At 37.7% G+C, this 17,060-nt stretch overlaps 1 protein-coding gene across 5 annotated transcripts in view; it reads left to right on the top strand.

Annotated features, from left to right (window-relative positions):
* LOC149822417 (tRNA synthetase class I (I, L, M and V) family protein) overlaps nucleotides 1-16,817 on the top strand; it is a 124,645-nt gene extending 107,828 nt beyond the window's left edge. For 3 of the 5 annotated variants that reach the window (XM_089981462.1, XM_089981458.1, XM_089981459.1), the window contains one exon: nucleotides 3,235-3,552. In XM_089981462.1, the coding sequence (XP_089837588.1) occupies nucleotides 3,235-3,333 (99 nt within the window). In that variant the 3' untranslated portion in view covers nucleotides 3,334-3,552. Of the gene's footprint in view, nucleotides 1-3,234; nucleotides 3,553-6,445; nucleotides 6,465-16,689 lie in introns of those variants that run through there. The other 2 variants (XM_089981460.1, XM_089981461.1) reach the window with 2 other exon arrangements.
* Nucleotides 16,818-17,060: the final 243 nt, after the last annotated feature.

The raw sequence follows: 17,060 nt of genomic DNA, 5'->3' as shown, positions 1-17,060 counted from the left end.
CGGGTGTGGATACGGTGGGACACTGTGAAAATTATGAGATACAGTCTTGATCGTTTTCCTTCAACTTACCAATCAAACATAATAAAAAATTTAGATTTTTAACCCCACAACAGGCTCAATGCCATGTGGGAAATTTGCAAATATCACAAGTTTAAAATTCCAAAACAAATCCGAAAACTATCAAATGCTAAAATATGGGTATCATGGGTTTTTAAGTCTTTTGACCTTCACTTGAACCAAACCAACTAATGTCATGTAGGCAACATGCAAAACTTTAAATTTAAAGCACAGTGCAAAAACCTAAGCCACTAAAGGCATCTGGGCAGCATTGTGATCATGCAGGTTCAATTCTCAGCCAAGTAATGTTACCTATGTCACATGGGTACAAGTATGGGTGCGGGTACGTAGGGTACAACACGGTAATTTAAAAAATAACAGTTACGGGCACATGGTTATATATATATTAGGGAGATAAGGGTGTGAATGAATTTTTTTTTAAAGAAAGGAGGGGGCAGTTTGATATATTTTTTTTATAAAATAAAATGTTTTTGTTCCCTTTTCTTTCTCTCTCTAGCACCGACAGAAGAAGAAGAAGAGGAAGGAGAAGAAGCCCAAGTACTCCTCCCCCCCCACCTTCTCCTCTCTCTCTCTCTCTCTCCCAGTTTCTTTCTCCTCTGTTTCTTCTTCTCCTCCTTCCTCTCTCTCTCGTCCTCCTCCTTCTTCCTTTCTCTCTCTTGTCCTCCTTCGTTTCTCTCTCTCTCTCTCTATAGAGAGAAAGAGAGAGGGGGGTAAGACAAGAAAGGGGGAGACGAGGGGGAAATCGAGAAGGGGGGTCTAAAAACATTAAGTTTGGGTCGGGTCTGGGTTGGACCTGACCCAAGGCGTAGCAACACTGAGTCCAGTACCAGGACCTGTGTCTTGCCGTGTCGACACGGGTACGGCACCCCCTATGGGGTGTCTGTGTGAAATAGAATGTTACACAATGCTGCCCACGAGCCTTTAGTGGCGTAGGGCTTGGCATTGTTCTTTCAATTTAAAGTTTTGCATTAGTTGGTCATTGGGTTTAAATATTGTTTGACCTGAAAATTAAAGTCCAAAATACCTAAAAACCCATGCTGCCCATGTTTTTTTTGGAATTTAAAACTTTTTATTTTTTGCAAGTCTCCCACATGGCATTGAGCCTGTTGTGGGGTTCAAAATCTAAATTATTTTATTATACTCTATTGGATCTGAATTCATTTCAGAGCAAGTCAGTCATCAAAAATGCCTTGTCCCTGACTTAGGTTTCAAATACCATGGCAGTTCTTTATTAGTGGCAATTATTAAACAGGACTGAGGAGAAGTGCATTGCATATTTTCTCTACTTTGAGAACTAAAGTAAAGGTGGACATCGGGCCTGTTCGTCAATGGGCTGTAGCCTGATCAAACCTAGCCTATCAAGAAAGCAGGTTGGGCCTAAGCTTGATCTTGGTTGGAGCAAGCTTGAAATGAGCCCAATCATGGCTCAGACAGTTCCAACCAACGAATGGCCCATGGGATGCTCTCCTATATGGTCCAGAGATCGGGCTAGGCTGGCCTGGCCTAGGTCCATTCTTTATTGGACCAACCAGCTAGTTTACAGGCGATGGGTTGGATGACCAACCTGTCATGAGCCCAACCCAAAGAGACGGTTTGTGGCATGAAAACAACACAGTTTCAGCATAAAGGGCATTGTTTTTGTGTGCTGCACTCATGTCAACGAGAACAAGGGAGTCACTTTCCTCAAGGTTGTACGTATCGTATACGATACGGTACAATATGTATCATTACTATGAAGAAAATCGATATGATAGACTCATATCACAATACAAAAATATATCAAAATTTTCTCCATAAGATTGTGAAGTTTCCTAACTTAATTGATTCGATGGATATGGTACAAAATAATGATAAAAAATGAAAACACGATCATATCAAATTTATATTGCAAATGGTTATATTATCAAAATATATATTTTTTTAATTTTATTATTTTATATTTACATTTTTTCATTATTGAAAAATGCTTGAGAATTTCTTGAGAAATACGACATTTTGAAGTTCAATTGAGGGAAGCCTCGCTGGATTATAACAAGAATGATATTTGAATTGAATTGCCACCAATTATAAACAAGCCATTGGCATATGTAAAGTGGAAGAAAACGTTGATGATAAGCACTCTACACAGTTTGCTCTTATTATAAACACTCAATAAATAGGTTGTCATGAAGTGTTTTTTGATGATAAGCACTCTACTTATTTTTCTCCCCCATTTTTTCTATTTCTGGCCTGCTTACTGCCATTTATTATTATTTTTCCTCAACATGTTTCCTACTATTCTATATATGATGAAACCTATATCGTATGTATCACCAATCCATTGGCATATGTAAAGTTGGAGAAAACTTTGGTCATCAAGATGAGCTAGTTAGAGCTGGTGATGTTTAAGAAAGGCCCTTTTGCTCATGTAGGATTGTTAAAAACATTTATGCCTTTATCGGTGTATCTAATAGACATGGAGTAACATAGACTAGGTGGTTAAATGTGTTTAGATAAAGGAGGTTGTTTTTGCATTATCCTCTAGGTGAAAAGCCTTTTTTCTTGTAAAAATATGAAATGAGCCAACTCGGGCTGGAATGCTGCCCATGTTAAGTCAGCCTGAGCCTCCGTTGGGTCTAAGCCTAAATGAGCTGAGTCGAACATTGAAGACTTTCTGCCTATTCAAACTTGTTGAATAGCCCTAACTGCTTCCTTCATTGCTCATCTGTTGGTAGTTGTATGCTCTTTTGGCTGTTTTACATATAAGCTTGATGAAACATGATTCTAAAGTGCTTTAGGTGCATTTCCTGTGACCCTTGAATGCATTTATTGTTCTCTTAGCTATATTTCCCAAAAGTTTCTATTCTTGTATAATCGCAACTCTGAGATTGGTTGGGCTCTTGGGGAGTTCTGCATCTTTTCTGACTCTCACCATCCCCATGTCCACCTTCACTACATGCTATGGCACCACATCACTTTTGCTGCCTCATTCATCATTGCCTTCAATCTTTCCACTATGTTAGATTATTTGCAGTGCTTCCATCTATGCTCTACTTTGATGATTTATCAGTCGAAGCTACTTATTATCTGGACCATTACTGCATGCATTTGTGCCCACATGACTGTAAATTGTTCAAACATGTATGTGGCCATTTATTTTCTTCATTGCATTTGCAGATGAAAGTAGATGTTATAGATGGTCAGCCTCAAGTTGAAATTATGTTGGGAAAACATGTGTTCTTAACTGCTGTTGATTACCATCTTAGCACAAGATGATGGTAACATTTGCATAGGTAAAACATTATTTTTTCATGCAAAGACAAGTTCCAATTTTGTGTACAAAAGTCTACTATTAATAAGGTGATTCATTATAGCTTTTGCTTCCCTCTTATGTTCATTGTTTTAGTTGTGTTAGCATTTGTTGCTAATTAGTGACCATGTGAATTGATACCAAAAGGGGAGCAACTTGAAAGAAAATTAGTTATGCATTGGAAATTGTGATTGTGCTGTCTTGTTCAATTGAGGCGTTTTCATGGTTTTGTTGATGAAAATTTGTGGCCCCTTGATGGAGTGACAAGTTTCCGCTCTTCTTTTATCATTGCACTTAGCTCTGTGCTTTATACATCTTGTTTGTCTCTGACTTGACATCGAGGGTTTAGCAAGTTTCGCATATACGCTCCTGATAATGCTAAAACACCATCCATTGGAGACTTCATGTGTAGCATGGTCAGATTTGCATCTGACACCTGGTTGAGGCTTCCTAATTGAGAGAGTGTCTGGTTATTGTATGTTTGAATGCAAAAATCGGATAATCACAGTGGTTAGGCCCCTCGCCCCTAGGGCTTCTGCTGCACTTCAGCTTATGCAAGGAGAATCTAACCCCGACCGCTTGTATGACAGCCGAGGCCCACTCCAACTATGCTAACCCTTTACGGGCGAGTCAAAACAACCTACATTGTGAGATTCCAACTAGATTGTAGGTACAATTGACTAGCAAATATATTTCTATAGATGTAACTCTTTTGATTTCATAGGATATGACAAAGTTTTTATGCTGGCTGTCACAGGCCTACCGCAACCCTCCTCCTTTATCCGGGCTTGGGACCGGCAGTGTATAACTACACAGGCGGAGAATCGTTTACGGTGGTTTGGACATATTCGGCGAAGGCCTAATGATGCTCCAGTTAGAAGGTTGGAGAAATGGGAAAATATATTAGTTAAAAGAGGTCGGGGTAGGCCTAGGAAGACTTGGATGGAGATGATAGGAAAGGATATGAATGCTTTGAACCTCACCGAGGACATGGCGTTGGATAGAAATGATTGGAGGAAAAGGATTCATGTGGAAGACCCAAAATGAATTTCTTTTTTGGTTCATATCGCTGACCCCAATTGTTTTGGGATGAAGGCGTAGTTGTTGTTGTTGTTGTTGTTGTTGTAACTCTTTTGATTGCATGTCCATATGAGCAACAGTTGTTTTCCACCTTCACCCTCATTTTCATGGGAATGAAGCACAGGGCAGTGTTACCAACTTCATTGTTTAACTGGTCTTTTTTTGTGTTGGAAGAACTTGTGAGATTCTAAGAGAAAAATGTTTCTTGTTGTACAAAGCAATGCCAGCAATTTTGTTGTTTACCGGTCTTTTTTCAGTGATGAACAAACTTGAGATTCTTCGAGAAATGGGTGTTTCTTCTGGAAGGTGTGTATATGTTCTTTTCTATTACGATGAGTCCACTAGATTAAGCCTTTAATTGCCTCCACTCTAGTGTTAAACTTTGGAAGAGTGGACTGCGCCTGCAGTGTTGCTTCATACATGTTCAGCTTTGATCTCATGAGTGATTGAATTCGTGATGTTTGTAGCCTTGGAATATTGCAATACTGTCCACAAGGGTTCTGCCCATTGGGTATGGGCGACTTGTGAATGTCACCAAGTTGATGGGATGCTAGGAGTTCGAAACTCACGAGGAACGTATTTTTACTCAAGGTCGAAGATTGGTGTATTTTCCAGTGGACAGGGGTAACCTCAAGGTTTTTACCAAGTTTAGGCCAGCCGATGTGTGGCCAATGATAGAAGAGACAAGGGTGGGGGTGGGGGTGGGGGTGGGGGGGAGAGAGGTGTGTGGATCTAAAGTGGGGTGTTTCTCGCTTTCCTTTGGCCTGACCACTAAAAAAAAGTGCAACACTTAATAAATAAATAAAAAAGAAACGTGTTTTCTTGCAAAATAAGTAAATCTGAAAAAAGTAGACTTTAATGGGTGTTATATCGTTCTTGTCTATTTCTTCCTGTACTATTATGCCGGTGATATTTTTGAGGGGAGCGAAAGTGGGGTGCTTCTCACTTTCCCTTGTCTTGCTGCAAAAAAAGTGCAACACTCATAACAAAAATTAAATAAAAAAGAAACTTATTTTCTTACAAAATAAGTAAATCTGAAAAAATTAAACTTTAATGAGTGTTATATCGGTCTTGTCTATTTTTTGCCGTATTATTATGACTGATATTTTTGACGTAGATACAAAGGCAACTTTGATTGCTTGTCTGAATCCCTATTAATAGGAATGCCTCCAAACCGAGGGCTTGACTCTTCTTAATGGGGGTGGTATAATTGCTATAGATCTTGTATACATTCGGTTACCAATGGAGTTTCACTCATCTGGTAGGAGCAGTTTGTGCATGTCACCATACACGTCGAGAAAATCTTGAGGGTGGTTTCCCGCTACTCATGAAAAAAAAAACCAAGTACAAGATGATGCCATGTTGAAAAAATCTTGATATTTTCAAATACCACCTGTTTTGAAAATATCATGTTATATCACGATAGTTAACCCAATTACTCTTTAAATTTTAAAGTTTTATATTTTTATATGGAAACTATTAAGCTGAGGTTCACTAAATGTTGGATTTGTTCAACCTGGGACTTTATGAAACATCATTCTCAAAGGATTTTGTTTAGTTATATGGAGCCTTGTGTAGTGGCTCCCTAGGGGCAAGGGATTTTGCTTAGTTATAGGGAGTCTTAAGATAGATGGGTGGTCTTGGATCTTTGGATTTCAGATCCATGGAATGATTTAAACCCACCAAAAAACTATAAATAAGGATCTCTTCTCCCTAGTTCAGCATTTAAAACCTAAGCCAACTTGAGCTTAGTCTAGGTTTAGATCTCTTGTTTCACCTAGCCTCTTGGAGTTTCCTTCTTGTCGAAGCGTTGTCCAAGTTTCACCCCACTTGTCATCGTCGTAGGAAAGGGCTAGCTAAGCTCGATTTTTTTGGTATTTGTTTCATTTATTTTATTATAAAAGTATGGATTTTTCTAATGAATATCATATTTATCATGTTTTGTGCTCTTTTTTTGCATTGATTATGCTCCACGGTATCAACCTCTCTTGTTTTTAGGATTACAATCACTCGCAAGTTAAAAGCATGGCGTTGAAGATTTTGAGCTCTTAGTGTGGTTGATCCCTACTCAGCAGAGAAGAAAAGGTGCACAACTTGAAGTATGAAGCCCACATCTCTTGTTTCTAATAACCGAATCTGGTTTTTTTATCCAAAACTTTTTTTGGATAAAACCCATTTTTTTGGTTTTCAAAATTTGAGGATCTACAATAATGCAAAGCCATTTTGGGGTATGTTGCATGCTCGTCGCAGCAAAGGGCATATGGGTGCAAATGTGTGAGTGCAAGACCTGTTTGGCCTTTGGGTATGAGTCCATTTTAGACCAGACCTTGTAATGATGGACAAAAAGATCCAAACCCATTAAGAAATGCCTATATAAGGGTGTGGCTGAGTGCTACAAAATCATGGAATGAAAAGTTCTCTCTCTCTCCTCTTGCTTTTTCTTGTTCTTCTCTCTTCTTTCCTTTTCATGCCTTCCCACACTAGAGCTATCAACCATGCTGTTGATTGCACCAATAGGCGCAAAGCCTTGTTACCTACCTTCTTTGACTGACTCCATCTTCCCTATTGCCATCACCAGTTCCCATTCATGACCCACTTAACCTCCATTATTGACTTCTTCCCTTGCATCACCAGTTAGCATGTTTTCCTTCCCCTCGTATGTTAGCAGCCCTACCCTGGCTTTCCCCTCTTACATCACACTTACCCACACCCTGCCACCTCACACTTTTTTCACATTCGATTGGTAGCAGACCAATGAGATCCTTCTGCCCCCCTTTATGCAGCCCTAGATAGAAATCTGCCTAAAACCACATCCACGCCTCCCCCTTTACCCACCGATTCCTGTTGGCCCCTTCAACTTGTGCACTCCCTCTTGTGTGCTTGCAGCCACATCATGCACACCCGCTCCATAATTCTAGTTCTTTCGTCCCTTGCATGTGTACGTCACTCTCCCCATAATTTCCCGTGTTGTGCACCAATTGCTCAACCTTTGGCACCGCCCCCACAATGACCCCCATTCCGGCCACATTTCCTCGGCACTCCCTACCTTGATTCCTTCCCTGGCATTGCTTCTCTCGATTGAGGCCTCATCAGTTTCACCAACAGTAACTGAATCATTCGTGTCAACAAGAGTGTGAGCGTCCTCAGTTGAAGGACGATCAATGGCAACTACTGATTCGGACACAATAGCACCACCTTAGACAAGCGCTTCCAGCAACCTTAAGAGTACGATGGTGGTTTTCCTTATTAACTGCCACTATAGGTGTGCACCTCATTTGAGAGACTACCCCCTTAATGGCTCTAAGGCACACACTTGATTGTTGCATCTGCCTGTTTGCTGTACAAGAATGCATCTCCACTCGTAGAACAAGGATCCCATCATTTGAAATAGGATGGGTTCCATCATATATTCAATCCTAGCCATCCTGCAGAACCATCTAGCCGTTGATTTGATGGCTCGGATTGAATGTATGATGAACCCATCCTATTTCAAATGATGGGATTTGTGTTCACACTCGTAGGCACATCACTTGGTATAATTTTTTATGCCCTTCACGCAATGTTCATAAAATATATACCTTAACCAGGTTTTTTGAGGAGCCTCAAATTGTGGGACTTGTGTAATTTATTATTGCATATTAATTATTTTTATGTGCCTCTAAGAACTCTATTAAAGGTCCTAATTTGACAAGAGTATACATATTTTATTGCACAAGGTTTGTTTTTATGCCTTAATCAGATTTCTGCATACAATAAAGAATGCCTTGCAAAGTAAGTTTTGGAATATATGCCTAAAATGTAGTTTATTGCAATCCTGTTGAGAAGCTCCAACTGATGAGTAGTGTTCAATTTAGTGCTACACAGTGTTCACTTTTATGCTTTAACCAAATGTGTTAAAGCTTATATGAAAAATTATTTACTATAAATACTTTTAAGAAGAAAAAATAATAAATTAATTGTTTGTACTAAACTGGTGTTGGTAAAAACTAGATAGCATTGGTGATAGTAAAAGAATAAGGTGAGGGTGAAAAATAATACTTGCTGATGAAGACGGTGAAATGGAGACGATGATGGTGGTAACCATATTAGTGATGGCAGTTAAAAAACACCGGTGGCAATGGTGATGATAAATAAAAAGTGTAAATTATTGGATGTTAAATTCATCGAAAAACTAAAAGGACCGTCAAATATGTTCACGCTAAAATCATTGAAAGCAAGACTGAAATCAAATCTTAATGCAAAAGCATACCTGAATTCATTGGTGCTCCGGCAGATTTTTGATGGGTATGACATTTTAGAACCTGTATACGTGGCCCTTGCATTTTTCTAAACCTTATGAGAGAGGGACTGATTTCTCTTGATGATGATGGGGAGCCTCAAGAGAAGACCACTATATAAGGTTTGAGGATCATAATTTAATTATAACCACCTAAGAGTCTATTTTTAATTTAGCCCATCATAGAATTGAAAATTGACAGAAAAAGGCATAAGAAGTCTCTTCACATAATAACACCACATCATACGAGATATCACATGGCCCAACCAAATTAGATCACATAAAAAGTGCCTAAACTATAGATAGCATATAATGTGTCACTCATCATATGTAGGCCCACATGATTTTTATCAACAATCTCCCACTTGGGCCACATACACATTATAACCTTGTAAGCTCAAAAACATTGTCTTATCAATTGATATCTCTACCAATCTGGTTCATTGATCATTTCAACATAGAACCAAAGTGATCTTCATTACAAATAACATAATTGGACCCATCAATGATCATGTATATTAACATAATCAAATGATATTGATTAAGTATGGATGTGAAGCATAGAAATTACATGTAATGTGATCAAACATGCCTATTTCTAACTAGTCATTCCTTAAACTTTAGTGAGATCACAACATATGAGTATAAAATGAAACTGAAACTTTAACTTTATTATAAAGTGCTAAAAGAAACTTTATTATATCATAGAACGTCCAAATACAAACTCCCACTAAACCTGCATTTCATAAAATGATAAAACACCATTTGAGTAGTATGCTTGTAAAAGACCTTGGGTGGCAAACCTTTAGTAAGCGGATTTGCAATCATACAGTTTGTGCCAATATGTTTTATTGATATCTAATCATTCTACACTCTTTCTTTAACATCAAGAAACTTAATGTCAATATGCTTTGACTTTGATGAGCTCCTATTGTTATTGAAATATAGTATTGTCGAATTATTGCCACAAAATAACTTTAGCAGTCTCTTAACATTATTCAAAATCTGCAACCTTGTGACAAAATTACGTAACCATATTTCATGATTGGATGCCTCATAACCGGCTACGAACTCTGTTGCCATAGTGGAAGAATCAATGAGTGTCTATTTGGCACTCCTCCAGAAAATAGCTCCTCTAGTCAATAGAAAAACATAACCTGATGTGGATCTGTGACTGTCTTGACATCCAGCAAAGTCAAAATCAGAATACTCAATGATTTCTAACTGATCTGACTTTCTGTATGTGAGTATGTAACCTTTTGTTCTTTGTAAATATCACATAACCCGTTTGGCTGCTTTCAATTATCCATACCTGGGTTACTAATATATCTATCTAACGTCCCAACAATATATGCTAAATTCAGATCCGTACATATTTGAGTATATATAAGGCTCTCTACAGCAGATGCATAAGAAATCTGTTCCATATCCTTAATTTCAGACTGGTGTTTAGAGCACTGAGCGAGACTAAACTTGTCTTCCTTAGCAACATGAGTATCACCTGGATTACAATCTTTCATGCCATATCTATCCAGAATTCTTTCTATATAACTCTTTTGCGATAATCCAAGAATACCTCAAGAACAGTCTCGATGTATTTGGATCCCTAATACAAAAGCGGCGTCAGCAAGATCTTTCATTTCAAATTTCTTTGTCAGAAATCTCTTGGAATGCAATATGCCTATATCATTACTGGCAAGCAATATGTCATCAACATATAAAACCAGAAAAATATATTTACTCTCACTAAACTTACGGTATATGCATTCATCAACCACATTCATCTCAAAACCAAATGAGAGGACAACTTGATGAAATCTATGATACCACTGATGGAAAGTCTGCTTAAGTCCATAGATTGATTTCTTTAATTTGCAAACCATTTTCTTGACATCACCTAAGACAAAATATTTTGATTGTACTATATATATTATTTTATCAATGTCATCATTACGGAATGCAGTTTTTACATCCATCTCACGCAACTCCAAATTATAATAAGCTACAAATGCCATCATAATCCTAAAAGAGTCTTTCGTAGAAACCAGAGAGAAAGTCTATGTGTAATCAATGTCTTCTCTTTGAGTAAACCCTTTTGTAATAAGACTAGACTTATATCTTTCCACATTATCCTTTGAACCACTTTTGGTTTTAAATATTCATTTGCAACGAATGAGTTTCACACCTTCAGGTAATGAGATAAGATCTCACACGTCATTGTCTTTCATGGATGTAATCTTCTCATACATTGCTTTAATCTACTTTTGAGAGTTGAAACTTTGTGTGGCTTGATAAAAGTTGATTGGATCATCTTCTCTTAAGCCAATATTACCCTCATGTTCTAGTAGAAAGACAATATAATCATCTAAAATTGCCCTTCTCCTCTCTCTAGTGGATTTTCTTAATGGCACTTGTTCTTAAGGTGTTTCTTGAGGTTGTTGAGTTTGTACTCCAAGAGTAAAAGCTTGATTTTGGATAGGAAGATCTAAAGCCTTGCCATGATCCGGATTTGTGGGAGCGATATCAGGAATAGAAATCTGATCATTATCAACCACAATTGTAGGAAGAGAAAGAGACTCTTCTTCAAATGCAATGTCTTTTACTTTATCACTCCCCCCAAACTCAACACCCTCAAAGAAACAAGAATTTTCTGTTTCGAAAAATGATTTATTCCCAAGGTCATAGAACTTATAGCTCCTAGCTCTTTCAGAATACCCAACAAAATAGCAGCTAAATGCTCTGGAATCCAATTTCTTTTTATGTGAGGCATAGCCTCAGTTGGACATCCCAAAATATGAAAATGCTTTATAGTAAGCTTTTTGTTTGTCCATAATTCATATGGGGTCTGGGTTACTGCTTTAGATGGTACTTTATTCAATACATAAGCTGCAGTCTTTAATGCATCTTCCTAAAAGAACTCTCATAAGGTAGAATGAGAAATCATACTCTTTACCATATCCTTTAGGGTCCTGTTTCATCTCTCAGCAACACCATTCATGCTAGAAGTGCCTGACATGGTATATTGAGGGATGATCCCATATACCTCTAGGAATTTAGCAAAGGGCCCAAGACGCTGTTTACCTGATCCATCATATCTACCATAGTACTCACCACCACGGTCAGATCTGATGGCCTTAATATTTTTGCCAAGTTGATTTTCAACTTCAGTCTTAAATGATTTGAACACGTTCAGAGATTGAGACTTTTCATGAATTAATTATAGGTACCCATAACGCGAATAGTCGTATATGAACGTAATAAAATAATGTTGACTATTCTAAGAAGCCGCATATAATGACCCATAAATATTTGTATAAATTAGTTTTAAGACATCTATTTTTCTTTCAGCACCTAATTTTCTTGTGTTTATTCAATTTTCTTTATACACTCAACATAAACCTGAAAGTCAGTGAAATCAAGAGAATTAAGAATTTCACTCATCATAAGCCTTTTAATTTTTTGTTTAGAAATATGATCTAAGTGTTTGTGCCATAATAAAGTAGAATTCTCGTTTATTAATTTTTGTTTTATACCATAAGAACTGAAATGCAAGGTTTCATTATATGAAGCAACAATATTTAGCAAATATAGGTTATCAATCGTAGATAAAGAATCGGTCCCACTAAGATTCGAATTAAGAAATAATTTAAATTCATTATTTTCAAATAAACAAGAATAACCATATTTGTCTAAAGTAGAATAGAAACCAAATTTCGTCTAAAAGATGACATAATATATGTTTCTTTTAAATCTAAATAATTTTCAGTCTTTAAAAGTAACCTAAATGTCCCTATTGCCTCAACTTTAACTGATTTGTCATCGCCCATATAGATGAATCTTTCAGCATCAATTGGTGTTCGATAACTTAGGCAATTTTGCATAGACACACTTATGTGAGTGGTAGCACCATAATCCATCCACCAAGTGTGTTTGGGTATAGAAGTTAGATTAATCCTAGAACAAACCGAAGCCTTTTTTTTACGCCAAGCGTGATACTTGATACAGTTCTTCTTCATTTGACCATCTCCTTTGCAAAAGAAATAACTTGACTTTGGATCCTGATGTCTTTTCTATTTCTTCTGTGATTGAGGGTTCACTATAACTTTCTTATTCCTTTTCTTTTTCTTAAACTTGTCCTTAGAGGCTACTATCAAATGAGCACTTTCTATCTTTTGTTGCTTCATCATTTTCTCTTCTTGCACACAGTGTGAAATGAGCTCATTAAGAGTTGATTTATCCTTCTAGCAGTTATAACTAACCTTAAACTGACTATATTATGCAAGAAGGAATATCAAAACCAAGTGTACGAGTAAGTCCTCAGACAACTCTAACTTTAATGTCTTTAGTTTCAAAAGCAAGATGGGACAATTCCATAATGTACTCCCTAATGTCCTTTATACCTCATAGAAACAAGACTCGAAAGGATTGTGCTTGTCTCAACCTTTTGGTTTTTAGCAAAATGTTTTTCAATTTCTTCAAGGAAACCTTTGGCATTAACCTCTTCAAACATAGTACCCTTAAAGGATTCAAGAATTACATGTTTCATGATCATGAGACTCATGCGATTAGATCTATCCCACCGCTTAGAGTTCCTTTTATCTTTAGCGGAACTCTTATCTGTAAGAGCAAGTGATTAATCTTTTCATAGTGCAAGATCCAAATCTATGTATCCAAGAATAATCATAACGTTCTTTTTTCAGTTTTTGAAATTAGAACTACTCAAAATAGAGATGAAATTAAAGTTTGCAGATATCGAAGAAGCAGAAGTATTAACTAAATCAAGAACAAAACAAGCTCATGATTAACATATATTTTCACATGCATTAACATAAAACAATATATTTAAACTATGGTGAACCCAGTCACAAGATACCCAACACAACATTAACATTTAGTCTTTGGACAGACTGACTCGTTATTCACATAGAAAACTGTATTCACATAGAAAACTGTATAATTGTCTTATATTTATTACTGAAAATATATATTTGACTTCGGCTAGATGGTAATTTTTCTTTGGGCCGATCACTATATTCTAAAATGAGTTAATCTACACAAAAGAGGTTACTTTGGCAATATATTGATTCAATCAATTTAATTTAAAATATCAGACTCTAAATCAAAAGAATACCAAGGTTCAAATACGTTAATCTATGCATATAAACATAAAGAAAGTGCAATTATGATCTGTATAGGGACAAAAAATAACCGAAGATGGTCCACCAAAATGACCCATGAAGCACACTAAATAGCCTTTGAAAATAATAAAATCCTCACATTTTTTTTTATTTGATTTTAAGGTTTGTTCACGCGTCTGACCAATCGGATCTGGCCAAACCCACCTGCAGGTCAAAACTGGTCTGATCCAGACCCAGCAATCCGCAGTCGGGTGCAGACTCGTGCAGAGGGTCGAGTTTAACGAGGCCCAACCAGCACTAAGGCATGGCCTAACTCGGTTCAGCCCCCCAAACCAAATGGGAACTAAACCGGTCAGCCCCCACCTCACTCAGTTCAACCCCCACAACTGAACGGGGCTGGACTAGGTCATCAAGCCTTCTCACCCCCGAATGTGACCCTAGTCGGTCCGGCCCCTAACTAGGCACCAAACCGGCTTGGGTCACTGGTGAGAGCAGAACCTAGCAAACACAAGATCGAACCGGCTCGGGTTACCGAGACGGTCTAAATCCCGGGTCAGCCTTGCACTGCGATTTAAAACCTAAAATGAATCACTCAGGTCTTCGGATCGATCGAAGGCCGAATCGGTCCCGAGTATCAGTGCATCGCCTGAAGGCCTAGCCCGATGCTCAATCTCGTCGGCCATTGATGTTGATGTCTGTCAATGAAGGACCATATCAGACTGCAACTGTCGTCGATCCTCAGATGATGTCGTTGATGGTGGAATTCGGCCCAGGATGCCGACGAACACACTTTATCCGGTGAACGGTCGAAACTAAGATCGATGGCTTCCGAGAATGTCCCAGGGTGGCCGACGAATCAAGTTCCTCCGGTGATGGCCCAAATCAGCCCTCGATGCCATCAAACTCAAGTATGGAAGGGCATCGCCCTCCCGTCTCTCGGCAATCAGAGCAGATGAAGTCTGACCGACAAGATGGTTAGACGACACCCCCATCCGCTAGGCCAAGAAAAGGATAAAACCCTTTATGTAGTCTGGACGGTGGTTTGGATGGTGTCCTCTTCCTAGTCTTCTGATAGGGAAAGGGCTGATCGACCCTTCCCATCCTGCTCGCTGAAAAGGGAAAGGACTTTCAACCCTTTCTGTCTTGTCTTCTGAAAAGGGGAAGAGCCCCCCCCCCCCCCCCCCCCCGCGATGATTTGGCAAACAAAAGCGGAAGGGTCGATCGGCCCTCCCGCCCATCTACAAAAGCCTAAGGGAAGTGTCGATTGGCCCTCTCTGCATTCGGGCAAAATTGAATCGCATAAGAAAAGAAAAGAAAAATGATTGACCCTCCTTCTCTTGCACCCCAAAACTGATCATGATAAATCATCTCCATCAATAAAAAAAAAACAAAAAATATATATTGAAATTGAACATCTCAATGATTCATCAGGCACGAGTTGCTTTGATACCAATTGTTGGATGTTAAATCCATCGAAAAACTAAAAGGACTGTCAAACATGTTCACGCTAAATCATTGAAAATAAGACTGAAACCAAATTTTAATGTGGAAGTGTACTTGAATCCATTAGTGCTCTGGCAGATCTTTGATGGGTACGATCTTTCAGAACCTGTATATGCGGCTCTTGCCTTTCTCTAAACCTTATGAGAGAAGGATTGATTTCTCTTGATGATGATGAGAAGTCTGAAGAGAAGACCACTATATAAGGTTTGAGGACCATAACTTAATTGTAATCACTTGGGAGTCTATTTCCAATTCAGCCCATCATAGAATTGAAAATTGACAGAAAATGGCATAACAGATTTCTTCACTTTATAACACCACACCATATGAAATATCACATGACCCAACTGAATTAGATCACATAAATAAGGCCTATACCATAGACAACATATAACATATGACTTATCATATATAGGCCCACACGATTTTTTCCTACATAAAGATGGTGGCAGTAGTGATTATGGTATAAAAAAAAGGCAGTAGTAATGGTGGTGATGATGAAAAAAAAAGTGATGGTGATGGTGGTAACATGCGATAAATGGAAATTAAAAAGAAAAAAGTAAGCCTCTCTTTATTGAAAATTTGTATTTATTTTATACTTAGTATGAGTTGTTGCATAGCTAACTATTGCAACGGCCATTTAGACTTGCTTCTGATATAAATAATAAGTGAACAAACTTTTTTTTTATAGGCAAGCTGGAGTTAGGCAAACCCCTACCAAATATCTCTTAAGCCCCATGTGGCAGAGAGATTCGAACCTGGGCCTTCAGCTTGGCAAAGGACTCTGCTTACCACATGGGATACCACCTAGGTGAAGAAACTTAAAGAAGATCATTTAAGTTACTTTCATTCTTATGTTCTTTAGTTTAAATTTGACTAAAAAATATGCAATAGCAAGTCACTTAAATAATATGCTACTTTAAATTTGCGTAAAAAATAGGCATCACTGAGTCTACGTTTTTTAACTTCGAACTTAAAGAACCAAAGAGATGAAGCAACAATAGGGAGGCAGTTCATTCAACTAAGAGGTCCAAACCATAACTGATCTCTATTTATCTTTTTTTATATGCCCACTTTGATGAATCCAAAAGAAGATATTTTTTTAGTATGTCACTACAATCCTACACCTAAAACTTCCTTTTTTTTCATTCATACAACAATGAGGGATGGTTGGGGTTGCCCAATTATTTATTTATTTATTTTAAAGCAGCATTATCGATCTGTATCAGTTTCTTTCCTATAACTTATTCATTATTCCTAGCCTTTCTTGTGTTTCTTGCAATAAGGAAATTCATTGTTTGCAAAGTTGGCAAGCTACTTAGCAGGTATACGACTGACAAACTTCCAAAAGCATTCAAGGTTGTTCCTTCGCTTTCACTTTGGGAAGATGTGTTGTACCTGACAGAACCTGAGAAATGGTCGCCAAATGCAATGTATCAAACAACAAGAATTTTCTCATCAAATTTGAGTGTCAAAAGAGCGCAACATTTTTATAACTTAGTGTTACTCTTACGAGTTAGGGATGACATTCTGAAGAATAACCGACTGCATTTTGCTCTTTATCAATAATTGAAAAAGTCACTCTATAAACCAGCAACATTTTTTAAGGGCTTCTTTTTGCCATTATGTCAGGTATGTTCTGTTAAATGGACATGTGCTAAAGTTATTATTACTATTCAATAACTTGTGTTGTTAT

This window comes from Nuphar pumila, chromosome 11, assembly GCF_984573655.1.
Source record: "Nuphar pumila chromosome 11, dmNupPumi1.hap1.1, whole genome shotgun sequence".
In the NCBI taxonomy this organism is placed as follows: domain Eukaryota; kingdom Viridiplantae; phylum Streptophyta; class Magnoliopsida; order Nymphaeales; family Nymphaeaceae; genus Nuphar; species Nuphar pumila.
Note: the sequence above shows the minus strand (reverse complement) of the source record. Positions and strands in the feature narration are given on the sequence as shown.